The sequence below is a fragment of the Dipodomys ordii genome, unplaced genomic scaffold (genome assembly GCF_000151885.1).
Source record: "Dipodomys ordii isolate 6190 unplaced genomic scaffold, Dord_2.0 Scaffold35, whole genome shotgun sequence".
NCBI lineage: Eukaryota > Metazoa > Chordata > Mammalia > Rodentia > Heteromyidae > Dipodomys > Dipodomys ordii.
In genome coordinates, this window is record NW_012267251.1 from 766,377 (window position 1) to 782,641 (window position 16,265).

At 37.1% G+C, this 16,265-nt stretch overlaps 1 protein-coding gene across 3 annotated transcripts in view; it reads right to left on the reverse strand.

The window, feature by feature from the left end:
• The window catches only part of Cdc42bpa (CDC42 binding protein kinase alpha (DMPK-like)), a 213,420-nt gene that overhangs the window by 165,466 nt on the left and 31,689 nt on the right, over positions 1–16,265 (reverse strand). For 2 of the 3 annotated variants that reach the window (XM_013017417.1, XM_013017416.1), the window contains exon 2: positions 15,561–15,652. The exons of the other annotated variant lie outside the window; for it this stretch is intronic. In XM_013017417.1, coding sequence (XP_012872871.1) covers positions 15,561–15,652 — 92 coding nt within the window. The remainder of the gene's footprint in view (positions 1–15,560; positions 15,653–16,265) is intronic. 3 annotated transcript variants of the gene reach the window in all.

The window sequence follows — 16,265 nt, forward strand, 5'->3', positions numbered from 1 at the left end:
GGGAAGGGAGGGGAAGGGAGGGGAAGAAAGGAGCCTTACTTGCAATGTGCCTTCGTTGGTGGTGTGAACAAACAATCCTAGCATTGGTTGAATTGTTGTGTGTACTGCAGACTATATAGTCCAGTAGATTAGCTGGATTAGACTGACTGACAGCTGGCTGGCTGGCTTCTAAACCAGTAGTGGAACTGTTTTGAGGACCCAGTTCTTGCTGCCTCTAAAAGACATTGCTTTGCTTTCCCAATCATTTTAGCATGGAAGTGAGGTTCCACCTTCCAAAAAGAAGCACTTGTAAATCTTGTACAGTGACTTAGCATCTTCTAAGCTGGGAAGTGCTAAGTGTTCTTCTCTTAAAGTTCTTCTAAACCTCTAGTAGGTGTTATTTAATGTAAAGGTAACTTATTAGATAAATGTTTCATAATTATCAAAATTTCTTTAAAATTATTTTTATGATACTTATAACTGATAACAGTGGACATAAAATAGAAAATATAGAATTAAACACAATTATAATATAAACATGTATGTCACCCAGATGAAGAAATGCAGCTTTCCTCACTTCCCCACAGAGAGCCACTGGTACCACACTTCAGTGATAAAAGTATCACATGTATTCCTCTCTACCTCTAATCAGACTTTAGAAACAAGGTTATTCTAGCTGTGGACCATGAATTGCACTGGGTGCCTCCTTTTCTATTACCTAGGGAAATTTTAGTTTAGAATTACTTCTTCCTTAAATGATACACACAGCTTAGTAAATTTCATCTCAACTTGGAAGACTTTTTAAAATTTTGTATTGTTATTATAAAGGTGATATACAGAGGAGTTAGTTCATAAATAAACTAACACAGACATTTCTTTTTGGATAGTGTCACCCCTTCCCTAGCTCTCTCTCAGTTTTTCCCTATTATCCCCACTCACAAATTGTACAGTTCATTTAAATGATTTTTTTTTTGTCATTCATGGGGCTTGAACTCTGGGCCTGGGCATTGTCCCGGACATTTAAATGATTAAGTAGATAAGAAGTTTACATGCCTTAAAAAATAAAAACAAAAAGTTTCTTCTTTGGAAGAACCTCTCCCACTCCTGCCTATAGGCACCCATTCCCTTCTGACTTATCCCAGGGTGACTTCAGGGAAACACAAATGAGTGTTACCATTTCTACCCCTGCCTAGAACTACTCACAACACACATCCTGAAGATCTTGTAGATGTACAGTCAGCTTTCTTTGATTAAGTTGACAAACCATACAATACTCAACCAGGCGCCTAAAGCTAGACAGTAGGCTTATGTTGTCTTACTCTTATTACACTTGTACCTTTAATCCATTTAAGTCCATCCTCGTATGTGGCATAAGTTATAATCTGATCCACAAACAGACTTGTCCAAATGTTTTGGATTTGGGCTATTTTAACAAGTGCATAGCAATACCTCGTGTTTTAATTTACAATTCCCTCAGATACTGCCTTTTTAGATTTTTTCCCCCATTTTAAAATCAGATGGCTAGTTTCTTATTGTTGAGTTTTAGGAGGGTCTTTCACAGAAGTTTTAAAAGGTTTCTACTTCTTTGAAATCCAGTTTACTAATCACTTTCACAGATTACGCTGTTAGTCGCAGGATTATTATTATTATGTTAGATTACACTGTTAGTTGCAGGCTTATTATTATGTTAGATTATGCCATTAGTTGTAGGATTATTATTGTTAGATTATGCTATTAGTCATAGGATTATAATGTTAGATTATGCCTTTAGTTGTAGGATTATTATTATTATGTTAGATTATGCTGTTAATCTAGGGTTGTTATTATGTTAGATTAAGCTGTTAGGGGTAGGATTATTATTGTGTTAGATTACGCCATTAGTTGTAGGATTATTATTATTATGTTAGATTATGCTGTTAGTCATAGGATTATTATTATTATGATGTTAGATTATGTCATTAGGGGTAGGATTATCATTAGGTTAGATTATGCTGTTAATCGTAGGATTATTATTATGTTAGATTATTCCATTAGGGGTAGGATTATTATTATGTTAGATTATGCCGTTAGTCATAGGATTAGTATGTTAGATTATGCCATTAGTCATAGGATTATTACTATTATTATGTTAGATTATGCCGTTAGTCATAGATTATTATTAGTATGTTAGATTATACCATTAGGGGTAGGATTATTATTATTATTATGTTAGATTATGCATAGGATTATTATTATGTTAGATTATGCATAGGATTATTATTATGTTAGATTATGCCGTTAGTCGTAGGATTATTTATTATTATGTTAGATTATGCTGTTAGGGGTAGGATTGATTTTCACAATATTAAACTAATGCCTAGGCAATAAAGATTTACTTTAAATGCAAATGTAGGGGAAAAAAAGGTTTAAACTAAAAGAAAGCTGACTAATAAGGGTATGACAAACAAGACTGGAGACATTACAACACATGGAAAGCAGTCCACTGTGATAAAAGTAGGAGGAAGATGTAAAAATTTCTCAAGGCTTGAAAACTGTGGTGATTTATTCATACATTTGGATTTCTCAAAGTCCAGTTATGGAGAAATAAACACACCCACAACTTGGAATCCCATCTGGAGACTTGAGAATGTCTCTCTCAGACACCAACAGAGCTAAACAACAGGCAGTAAAGTCGGCCTGATCTCAGCAAGGTCCACCATCTAGACCTAACAACATTTACAAAACACAAGCAATCTGTGTAAAACTAGCATTATTTTCAAGGGCACATATTCATAAAGAACTGTTCCTATTCTGACCATAAAACAAATTTTGAAAGTATTGGAAAAGTAAAGTTTGTTATGATACCAACAAAAATAAATATGAAACATCCAAACAGCCTCAAACTTAAAAATAAATTATGAACTTCATACTTGATGGATCAAAGAGAAAACCAAACTGCATTTTTAAATCAATGATAATGAAAATACACAAAACAACAAATCTTTGGGATGTATCTCATCACTACTCAAAGAGAACTTTATAGTTTTAATACTTAAACTGAAATGGAAAAGAATCAAATCCATTAATTTTCAACCTTGAAAATCTAGAAAACAAATGAGCAAGTTAAATCCAAAGAAAAGAAAAATAAATAACAAAAAAAGGCAAAAAAAATAGCAATTTAAAAAGACACAAAAATACAGGTTCACAAATCTAACGTAGCTTTGATATTTCCTGAGACTGAAAAGGCTTTAATATGAACATTTTAAGAAAAATAAGAGAACTAAAATACATAATATGAATATTACCACTGAAAAAGAGAAGTTGGCTTCAGTGTCTATAGAGAGCAAAAGAATAATAAGACATTATGAACAACTCCATCACAATAAAAACTTGATAACTTTAAGGTAACAAAGTCCACGAACCCCAAAGTATACTGAATGAACTTGGATAAAATGCAACATAAAATCTAAACAGCTCTACAGCCTTCAAGAAAATTAGCTTTGAGGATGAACATTCCCAAAAAGAAAACCCAAGCCCAAAGTTCACTGTTAAACTCTCTATATATTCAATGAAAGAACCATCAGTGTAATGTAGAATCTTTTGAAAAAATAGGAAAGAAACAAATACTCCTCGATTCATTACTTAAATTCATCATAACCAAAGTATCAAAACTGACAGACATTACAAAAGCAGAAAACTATGGGTTGACATGCCCCATGATTACACATGTAAAAATAGCCATTGTCCATCATTCGATGGACAATTAAACACAACCATATGCCATTTGTCCTGGGACTTTTTTCCCCTCAGTACTGGGCACTGAACCCAGGTCTTGAGCATGCTAACTAAGCACTTTATCACATGAGCCATAACACTAGCTATTATATTATTGAAAAAACAACAACAACAACAACCAGCTGGCAGGATGGATAAAGGAAGCTGAATACTATCAAAAAAGATTATTTGTAACTATAAAATGCTAACAAGGAAACCTGCTGGAGGTGCCATTTTGGACAGAGGAGGAAGACAAGGCCTTTGAGTGAGTGGCAAGGTTGACTGGAATACAATGTAAAAGTGCAGAGATGTATAATTAATCTCCCTATATAGCAAATATATGCTAACACAAAAATACATAAATAGATAATCATATACTACACTATCAGTAAGAGCACAGCCCTTGAAAGTAGTTAATAGAAGCTGTTATTAAAGAAGTTACTTTTTTTGTTTTAAAACTTCTGTTCTGTGAAGGAAAGACATTGCCAAGAGAATAAAGAAAGTAGTTCCAGATCGACAAATGTATGTGAATACACATCTGATAAAGGGGTTACAAAGACTGTACAAAGAACTCCTAAAACTCAACAGTAAGAAAATTAACAATCTGATTTTAAACTGGGAAAAATCTACAAAGATGCTTTACATAGTATTTTGTAAATTAAATAGCTAATTAAAATAGCCCAAACCCACAACATGGGCAAAATCAGAGGCTGGTGAGCATTTGGTATGGGTGGAAATACAAAATGGGTTAACCATTTTCTCATGAAATTGAAACATGCTATTGACAGATGATCTAGCAATCATGCTCCTTGAAATTTATCCAAATGAGCTGAAAATTTACATCACCTTTATGATAACAATTTAAAAGTTACACATAAAATAAGATTTTAGAAAACCTACACATTGATGCTGATAGCAGCATTGTTCTTAACTGTCAAAATGTAGAGAGAAATGGCTGGGTGTCGGTGGCTCATACCTGTCATCCTAGCTGCTCAGGAGGCTGAGGTCTAAGGATCATGGTTCAAAGCTAGCCTGGGCAGGAAAGTCCGTGAGATTCTTATCTCAAACTAACCACCAGAAAAATGGAAGTGAAGCTGTGACTCAAAGCAATAGAGTGCTAGACTTGAGCAGAAAAGCTCAGAGACGGTGTCTAGACCCTGGGGTCAAGCCCCACGACTGACCAAAAATAAAAAACCTGGAAACAGAGAAAAAAATAGATTCGGTTGGGAAATATCCAGACAATGGGATATTAGGCATCATGAGAGAACATGGAACAATCGTAAATGTGCATTACTAACTAAAAGAAGTCGATATGAAAAGGCTATGACAGGATCTCCTACAGGACATGCTGTAAAAGCAAAACTAGTGTGACAGTAAAAAACTCAGGGCTAGAGAGAGGAAAAATAAACAGGAAGAGAGAATTTTTAGGGCAGTGAAACTCTAATGATGTAATACTATAACAGTGGATGTTTGTCATTTGACATCTGTGAAAACCCATAGAATGTTAGGAAATGAAAACACTTGGAAAAAATTATATTAAGTGAAGTAAGCCAGACCCAAAGAAACATAGGTCCCATGGTTTTCCCTTATTTGCAATAACCAGCAAACGTCTAGGATAATCCTAGAAAAGGCCAGAAGTGGTGCTGTGGCTCAAGTGGTAGAGTGCTCGCCTTGAGCTGAAGAGCTCAGGGACAGCGCCCAGGCCGAGTTCAAGCCCCAGGACCGACAGGAAATAAAAAAAAAAAAAAAAGATGATGCTAACTGAAATGAACCCCAAGATAGGGACACAAGAGGTTTTTCTTTATTGCTGTTGTTTTTAATGTACTATGTGATATTTTTGTTTCTTTTGTATGTTCTTCCCCCATGGTATAACCAGTTTTCATTGTATTTGATTCCAGTGCCCTGCATCTTGTGTATACGTTTTTCTAATTTGGGGAGGGGAAGGGAAATAACAAAATGCCGAAACAATGATTCAGTTGACCCACCGTAACAATGAGATGTACAAAACATTATGTTGAAAAAGAACTTTACAACTTGGGGGAAGGGAGGAGTTGGGGAGGGAAGGGATAGTAGGAGAAAAACAAAGGAGGGGGTAAAAACCCTCAAGAGGAAATGTACTCATTACCTAACTCATGTAACTATAACCCCTCTGTACAGCATCTTTACAATAAAAAATATTAAAAAAGAAAATTTCTAAATTATGAATCATATATATCCATTGCTTAACAAATATTATGTACCTGATACAAGAAAATCTGTCAAATGCAAAAGGTTCTAATGATACTTAATAATATTGAGTTCTTATATATCATGTAAGTTATATAATATAAGCAAAATATAAAATAAATATATGAACATAGCTCTTTTTTAAAAAATCATAGAATGTACATTGAGTGAACCCTAATGTCATTACAGACTTGGGCTAATAAAGGGAAGTTAGCGCAGCTCATGGCCTGTAACAAATATACTACCCTGAGCCATGCATATATGGAGAAAGGAGACAAACAGAAACTCTATGATTTCTGTTCCATTTTGCTATGAACCTAAAAGTGCTTTAAAATATAAAAATCCATTTTTTTTTACTTTTAGTTTTTGCCAGTCCTGGGGCTTAAACTCTAGGCCTGGGTGCTGTCCTGCAGCTCCTTTTTGCTCAAGCTCTCTACCACATGAGCCACAAAGCCACTTCTGACTTTTTCTGTTATTAATTGGAGATAAGAGTCTCACAGACTTTCCTGCATAGGCTGGTTTCATAACGGTGATCTTCAGATCTCAGCCTCCTGAGTAGCCAAGATTACAGGCATGAGCCACCAGTGCCTGGCTAAAAATCTACTTTGAAGTCAAAATAATCCATCATATTAAGTGAAAAAAAGAAAAAAACCCAGTTATTTCAGCAGCTATAGAAAACCTTAAGACAAAATTCAGCACTAATTTCTGATTAAATTGTTTAAATCGTCAACAGCATTGTTTTTGGCAGGGCATCTACCAAAAGCCCTATAGTTAATTAGCATCAGACTTAGCAATGAAACATAGAGCCCTTTTCCCCCTCCGCTCTGGAGTAAGTGCCCTGGGACACTTGCTCAACCCCAACTTCCAGAGCCAAGACCCAGAATGTAAAGTCTAGAAAGAAAAGAGGAAAACTATCCTCTTCTAGGAACTGAGAAATCAAAAGCCAAAGCCACAGTTAAAAGTAACAAAGGAGCAGGGAGCCAGTGGCTCACTCCTGAAATTGGAGCATCTCAGTTCGAAGCCAACCCAGACAGAAAACTTTGAAACAATTAACCCACAAAACACTAGCATGGAGGATGACTCAAGTGGTAGAGCACAAACAAGACAAGCAAGCAAGACAAGCAAGGAAGAAGCCAGGTAACCCCAGCACTGGAGGATGGGAGGGAGAGTGGGAGAACATACATTCTATTCCATCCATTACATTACATACTCTCCACTTCATATTATAAAGCCTCAAGAATCAAGACTGTGGGACTGGCATAGGATAAACAAAATAGAATAGGCAGTACACCAGTAGATTGACACTTTTTTTTTAACCAGGTGCTAAAGTAATTCAAAAGGGGGCCAGGGAGAACGCCTATTTCAACACATACTAAAAGTAGATTTCCTTGTGGAAAAAACTTTTTTGGTTTTTGTCAGGACCAGGGCTTACACTCAGGATCCTGTATTGAGTACTGTGGTTGCCACTTCAGGGGAGTGATGGGAAACTGACAGGAACCTTCCCAGGATGACAGAAACGTTCTCTAAATTGACGCAGCGGAATCCCTTCTCCAAACTCATGGACTTGTACATATGCAATTGGTATATGTCAAAATACACAAAAGTTGCCACAAATGATATAAAACAAAGAAGTTTTTACTCCAGACAACAAAAATAAATTTAAAAAGTTCTTAAGTTATTTTTTTAAAGTAACATCAACCTTAGTGACTTCAGAAAACTTAGCAAGAACACTTCCCAAATCATCTTAGGAGCTAAACATATCAAACAAAATGTAAGAAAAATATAAGATACATCAAGTTTTCTAACACATTTATAAGATTATTTCTTTGTTGCTTTGTATGTCCCTCCCCCACAGTATAACCCCTGCTTTCACAGTATTTAATGTCGGTATAATTTGTGGAGGGGAAGGGGAAAAACAAGTCGTTTAAACAGGGATACAGGTGGCCCCATTGCAACAATGAGAAGTACATGTGTAAAACGAACTTTGGTGGGGGGGGGAGGATAGGGTAGGGGGGAAGATGGGAAGGGATGGGAAGGGGAAACAAAGGAGGAGGCTACAATGTTTGATAAGAAATGTACTCATTATCTTGCCCATGTAATTGTAACCCCTCTATACAGTATTTTCACAATAAAAAAAGGTAAAAATTTAAAAAAAGATACATCAAGTTTTTAGAACCATCCTTCTTGTGTACATGAACAAAAACATTCTAAATGAAGTATTAGCAAACTAACTACATCTATACAGAACAAGGAAAAGTTGGATTTATAAACCAATAGAGTATTTAATGCTTCAAAATTAATAATTAATAATTCTGCATTACCTATATACAGTAGTTAAATCATATCATCAGTGTAGAGACAAAGGTGGAGGGAGGGGAAGCATGCGGACTGATATTGTTTTCTAGTATGCTGGAAGCCCGGAGTCGATTCCCAGCACTACCAATAAACAAACAAACAAACAATAAAAAGTAATGCTAAAAGTTAACTCCAGGCTGGGTGTCTTAACTTATATCTGTAATCCTAGCTACTCAGGCTAGCTATTCAGGAAGCTGAGATCTGAGGACAGAAGTTCAAAGCCAACCTGAGCAAGAATGTCTGTGAGACTCTTATTTCCAATAAACTACTCAGCAAAAGCCAAAAGTGGCACTGTGGCTCAAGGGGTAGAGAGCTAGCCTTGAGTAAAAGAAGCTCAGGAACAGCACTTAGGCCCTAAGTTCAAGCCCAAGGACCAGAAAAAAAATAAAAAGTAACAGAGTCCTTATCCCAACCACTAAGAGAAGTATGGTGGTGCCCCCTGCAAACCCAGCTACCAGGAAGATACAATAGAGGACAGTAGTTTAGACGAGCTTGGGCAAAAACACAAAACCAAACTGGAAAAAAATAACTACGGCAAAAAGAGCTATTGTTGGTAAATACAAAGCCAGGCATGGTGCTGTGCCACGCCGACCCCAGTGGAGTCTGCGTAGCGTGGGAAACCATCTATCAGACCATGGTAGGGGCTTCAGAGACCTACCTCTGAGGTTTGGGACTTCACCGAAGTCTACCTCGGAGAATGGGGCTTCTAAGAGGCCTACTCCTGGAAAAAGGCTGGCAAAACCCCTGGAAAAGATGTGTTTCTGCCTAAGAGTGCCTATTAATCTTTTACTGTTTCTACTGCTCTTTGTACTTGCTCATTGTCAACGTTTCCCTATACAAAGCTCTTTCTTAAGAGTGTTGACGACTCCAATATCTGATGAGTGTCTTAAAAATATGACTAACTCACCGGAGTTAAGTGCTACCCTGAAACCCCTCTTCTGGAGGCTAGTAGACAAGCCATAAGCAAATATAAAAGTAGTGGGGGTTTCACAAAGTCACTTCAGCAGAAGGAATTGTTTGTAAGAAACTTACGAGAAGCTGTAGGGCAACTAGAACAGAAGGAATGTATGGCAATTACTGAGATAACTACTTAGGAGAAAAAACTTCCTACTACTCTCTCATTTACTAAGAGACTTGCTAGATCTAAGTCTCCTTGGTGCTTATTATTAAAGAAGGAACAGGAAGGAAAAATCCTATGGGACAATTAAGGCCTCTATAAAAATAAGATAATGGTTAAATGGTGACAAACGTCGAAACCCATTATATTTCTTAGAGATAAGCCAGAAACAAGTGCCTTTCAGGCTACCAGCTGTTGACCACCCAAGAATGAAGCCCTGCAGCAAGATTGTGTAAACTTTTGCCCTTTCAGGCGACCAGCTGGTGACCATCCAAGAACGAAGCCTTGCAGCAAGATTGTGTAACCTTTTGCCCTTTCTTATGGAGACTTCTGTTATAAAAGTTTGCTATACTCTGCATTAAATCGCACTCAGCACTCAGCATCCACTCCTAATGTGTGTGAGTTGTCTGTTTGCCATCTCCCCATCCTATTCCAGGTTCCTCCCCTAGGTATCCTCCGTCGTCCCGACAGAACCCGGTCCGTGGCAGTGCTATAATTCCAGCCCTCAGACGGTAAATAAAGTATCATGAGTTAAAGACCAGGTTGGCCTACGTAGCACAACCATCGCAAAAACAAAAATATTAACCTCCAGTTCATAAGAAAAACACTACAGAGACTAGGACTAGAAGAAAAAGAGTAACAGAAAAGGCAGTAACAAACCACACTCAGGTGCCAGCAGTTCACACTTGTAGTAATACTAGCTACATAGGAGGCTGAGATCTGAGGATCATGGTTCAAAGCCAGCCCAGGCAGGAAAGCCCTCAAGATTCTCATTTCCTTATCTCTAATTAAACACCAAAAAGCCATAAGTGGCTCAAGTGATAGAACACCAGCCTTGAGACAAAAGCTCATGGATAGCACCCAGACCCTGAGTTCAAGCCCCAGGACCAGCATGCAAAAAACAAACAAAACCCTTCAAACACTCAACACTTCACTTCTGTGACTCCTCCGTTTCAGAGCCTACAGTTGCTAAAGTCCTTAGAAGCATCGCAGGTCTGTCATGATGCGTGCAGTTAATAAACTGGTGGCTCCCATCCTGTAAAGCTATCTCCAAGATGGAACTGGCAGTCAGAAAGCCACAGCAGGGTTAGAGAAATGAAACAGCTGGCCTTCCTCCCAACCTCCGGGAGGGAGAAGAGCCGTATGAGTTCATCACCAGTGGCCAATGATTTAATCAACCACACCTGTATAAAAAAAACCTCCCTAAGCTTCCAGAAGTATAGGGTTTGAACAGCTTCCCAAGAGCTGACACAGGGAGGAGCAGGGAGAGAGGGGACTTCAAGAAGGGTAGTGTTTCCCAGAGTGCTATGAGCCACACCAATGATTTAATCAAATCCCAGGAGAAACTTACAGCCAGTTAGTTAGAAGTTCAAGAGGTCCTGACATACCAATATCTACAGTTAGGGGAGTCTTTCATCCTGAGCCCTGACACAACCTCCAGTTAGGTAGTAACAAAGTTAATTTAAAGGATACTCAACTGGAGTTGCTGCAGAACTGCTTTCTTGCTGACGGAGAGAAATCTCGAAAAGTTTGGGATCACAAGAGGCTTCTGTGTTGGTGAGTGTATAGGAAAAACTATGTGTGTTTATTCCTGTATCTTCAGAACCCTGGACTCACTAATCAGACAAAGATGTCCAGTGTCACCACTTGAATTCAACATTTTATTGAATTATTATTGAATTCAACATCTTCTCTGTAGCAATATTAAAGGAAAAAGAAAAACATAAAAATTGGAAAGAAAAAATGCTGTCATTATTTAGAGACAATAGGAAAGAAATTTTTTAAATCTATGTGAATTAGTAAGTTAAAATGTCAAGGTCTTTAAAAGATCAACATATGAAAATTTCTACTGCATTTCTATCCTAGCAAAAACAAAACTTAGAAAACAGCATTCTAAAATTATTAGCAATTGGGCTGAGACAGTGGCTCAGTGGTAGAGCACTTGCCTTGCATGCTTGAGGCCCTGGGTTCCATTCCTCAGCACCACATAAGCAGGAAAAAAAAAAAAAAAGCCGGAAAGTGGCGCTGTGGCTCAAGTGGTAGAGTACTAACCTTGAGCTGAAGAGCTGAGGGACAGCGCCCAGGCCCAGAGTTCAGGCCCCAGGACCGGACCCAAAATAAATAAATAAATAAAATAAAATTATCAGCAAACATCAAGCTCAAAAATTTATAAAATATGAACAAGGCTTTTACAATGAAACTGTTTTTAAAATTATTGGACTAAGCCAGGCGCTGGTGGCTCATGCCTATAATTCTAGCTACTCAGGAGGCTGAGATCTGAGGATCGCGGTTCATAGCCAGCCCGGGCTATGAACCACTAGAAAACCGGAAGTGGTACTCTAGCTCAAGTGGTAGAGCGCTAGCCTTGAGCTGAAGAACTGAGGGACAGAGCTCAGGCCCAGAGTTGAAGCCCCATGACCAACCAAAAAAAAAGAATTATTGGATTAATAAAAGTCCCTTTTGTAATGAAATGTGAAATGTTTACAATAAATGACACCAAAATAACCCCACAAAGAATAAAATAAACTTTGACCCACCTACACTTCAGAAAACACAAAATAATCAATACCAAATAGATCACAGACCCAAATGTGCAAGTTTTTTTTAAAGACTATATGAAGAATTTCTAAAAATATTATTAAACATGTTCATGGCCTTCAGGTTAGAAACATTTCTTAAAATGAGCACAAAAAGCACCAATTTTAAAGAGCAGTTAATTAATTAAACCACACTAAAAGGAAGAACTACTTTTCAATACAAGATCTATAAAGAGAAGGAAAAGCCAAAACACTTTTTTATACACACACACACACCTCTCCAAGAGATTACTTATACAGTAAGCCAGACAGCCTACCCACCCAGCTCCTACCTCCCCAATCCAACCCCAAAATGTGCTCATGTCCCAAATGTGCTCATGTGAAGTAACATGAAAAGGTGTTGAACTAAGGTAGTGATAAGAAAATGCAAAATGATACCACATATCATTATTCATCAAATAGGGGAAGTTAAAATGAATGAGCCAAGTGTTAATGACACTGAAAAAACTGGAGCATCATTCACTGAAGGGAGCATACATCAGTAAGCACCTGGGAAATTATTAGGCACTATGTACTAAAAAAAGCTAACTATGTCTATTCTGTGACACATAAAACATAAATGAGTGTGTATAGTTCACAAAATACATGTACATGTGATTACTTTATTCTTTGGGGGTTTTTTTTGGGGGGAATGGTCCTGGGATTTGAACAGAGTGCCTCATGATTGACAAACAAATATTCTACCACTGAGCTATGCCTCCAGCACTTTCCTTTTTTTCCTTTTTTCTTTTGGTGGCACCAGGGATTTAACTCAGGGCCCTGTGCTTGCTCAGCTGGCATTTTACCACATGAACTATACTTTCAGTCCAGCATTTGGCTGGTTAATTGGAAATAAGGGCCCAGAAGATTTGTCTGCCTGGACTGGCTTTGAAACCATAATCCTCCAGATCTCAGTCTTCTGAGTAGCTAAGGTTACAGGCATGAGCCACTGGTATACAGCAACTGCATTTTTCTAAGTGGCCAAAAATCAGTTAACAACAGGCAATACTAGTATAAATAAACAACATAGGGTATTATTCATACAAATGAATTTTTCATTCATTTATTTGTCATTCACCCAATGAAAATAAAGCCAGAAACAAGCCGGGTGCCGGTGGCTAACACCTGTAATCCTAGCTACTCAGGAGGCTGAGATCTGAGGATCTCGGTTCAAAGCCAGCCTGGGCAGGAAAGTCCGTGAGACTCTTATACTCCAATAAACCACTAGAAAACCGGAAGTGGCGCTGTGGCTCAAGCGGTAGAGCGCTCACCTTGGGCTGAAGGGCACAGGGACAGCGCCTAAGCCCAGAGTTCAAGCCCCACGACCGAAAAAAAAAAAAAAAGCCAGAAACAAAAGACTCTAGCTTATAATACCACTAATACCAATAGACTCTGGCTTACAATGCCAATAATGTAAAAATAGAAGGGCATGTAAATTTATAAGCACAGAGTGTCAACAAGGAAGCGGTTAATTAGAGAGGGCAAGGAAAACCTGACTGATTACTGGAAACATTCGAGATCTTGACCAGCATTATGGCTACACAAGTACATACAAATGAATCTCTACAAATCTATTCAGCCATATGTATTTTATATAATTATAAAAAATATACAAATATTATTATATAATATGACCTGATTAAGTATAATTGCAGTAAGCATTTTACATTAGATATTATATAAATTTCTGTAAATAATGTTAATAGTAAATATATATATAAAGTTTGTATAAAATACATTTTAAGACAATACACACATACATTATATTTATATAGTTACAAATATATATATATATTTGACAAGTAAAAATGGGTAATTTATTGTCAGCAGTCCTCTTTACTAAAGAAATACTGATAACCAGATATGGGGCCCAGCTAGTTGGAAAGCAGAGACAGGGGTACTGAGGTTAACAGCTAGCCCAGGAAAAGTTAGTATTAGACTCTATCTGAAAAACAAATTAAAAGCAAAACAGCTAGCAACATGGTTACGGGGGAAGAGCACTTGAAGCTCTTCCAGGTACAAGGCCATCAGTTAAAGCCGCAGCAGAAAGAAAGATGGAGAGATACAACAGAACAGTCCACAACAATTGGAGGGAAAAGGTCACTGCCAGGCAGATGATATGGCTCTTATAAGCAAAAACTGAAATAAATAAAAAAGAAACCAATTCTCTCAGAAAATAACAGATCAAGAGAAAATATAAAGTAGATTTAAATGCACATTTTAAAGAAGAGCTAGATATCCATATATCCTAAGAACCTTTCTCAATAAATTAGAAGAGATAGCAAATTCAAACCAAAAAGAATAAAATATTAGTGAGCAGAAAGTAATAAAAGAGAAAGCAAATCTATAATAGCAAAACTCAAAATGCCAATGGCTACGTCATTAAAAACAATATAAAACTGATAATGCCCTAGGCAAGACAAATAAAAGAAAGAGAGATCACTAAGTGGCCATTTGAATCAACAAATGACCAATACAGTATTAAGATTTTAAAAAGTCAGATGTGGGGCTGGGAAGATGGTAGAGTGCTTGCCTTGCATGCCTGAGGCCCTGGGTTCAATTCCTTAGCACCACATAAGCAAAAAGAAAAAGGCCGGAAGTAGCGCTGTGGCTCAAGTGGTAGAGCGCTCGCCTTGAGCTGAAGAGCTGAGGGACAGCACCCAGGCCCAGAGTTCAGGCCCCACGACTGGACCCAAAAAAAAAAAGTCAGATGTATGACTAAGACTAAGACAAATGACACCTAAATTAAAAGTTCACAGACTCTTCCTTCCACTTACAGAACTAAATATATTATTTTAAATGTCCACTAACAATCTCCAGTTCCAGCCAGCCTTACCTCTGAAAACTCAGAAGCACATAAGTAAAGAGTAGTAACTATCTTCACAAATTCTAGAAAACAGTCAGAGGTAACATTCTTCTAATGACCAGTATAACTAAGACCCTGACTGATCATTAGAAACAGGAAAATTTTAGGCCTATTCCTCTAAAAAAAGAGATCCCAAACACAACAACAAAAATCACTCAAAAACAACAGCATACCAAATCCACTCACAGATGAAAACAGTAATAGATTCTCAACCATGCTGGGATTATTTTAGGAACTCGATATGAGTTAAACATTTGAAGAATCAACGCCATTCAATACAATAACTAAGTAAAAGAGACAAAAGATGCAGATAAAGCATTCTATTAAAACTCAACTAACATAGCTCACTTTGTAAGAGAGAATAAACTGGAAATTGGTTCTAAGACAGGAGAAGCCAGAGCTCTAGTCTTTTCTAACAAGATAGAGCAATTTAAGACAATGTGGCATTGGCATGAGGACAGACAAAGCAAAGGCACAAAAAGGAGTCCATAAAATTGCTCCTGTGAAGTACACTTAACAACATGAATTTCCAAACTGAAGTATCTCATTCAAAATGTTAGTATATTTCCTGATCAGCCATATCAATTACAATAGCAAGTAATTATTTCTATAATTTTTCTGAAAACTGCATAAGACATTTTCGAAAACAATTAGCAGACATTCTATAAAATCTTAGTTTATTTCTTACCTCACCAAAAGCTCCTCGACCAATAACCTTTAATATTTCAAAGTCTTCTCTATGTAATCGCATTTGTTTCACCTTAGAAGTAAATGGTTTTGCTGAAAAAAAAGAGCAACATGAATTACTTTCTTACTGAAACTGATACAAATTACATATGCAATAGAACAGAGTATTATTAATACAACAAAATTTCCAATTTAATTAAGAATTATGCCAAAGTACCTTAAAATCTCATCAAACTTCATGAGAATGAATGATTTTAATTTTCTTAAGAAAGCAATATATTTTTTTGCTTATATAATCCATTGTGGTAAGGAACAATTTTTAACACCAAAAAGCATGGATTAAAGCATAACAGTAAAGAAGTAAAAATAAAACCCATTTATTCTAATCTTAAATATTCCATACATTCTAACTATTAAATATTTTACCACAAAGGTCCAAGGAGTTTTTTAAAAAACAGATTTCATGACACCAGATAGATCTAAGCAATCTCCATCAGGTAAATTAATAATTCTCTCACACGCAATTATCTATGATTACTTAACGTGCCTTGGGGAAAGGGCAAAAGATAGTAACAATGACTGGCATATTTTTAAAGATAATTATGATATCCTCCTTCAAGAAGCTCACAGTCGGAAGTTGACGCTGTGGCCCAAGTGGTAGAGCACTAACCTTGAGCAAAAGAGCTGAGGGACAGTGCCCAGGCCC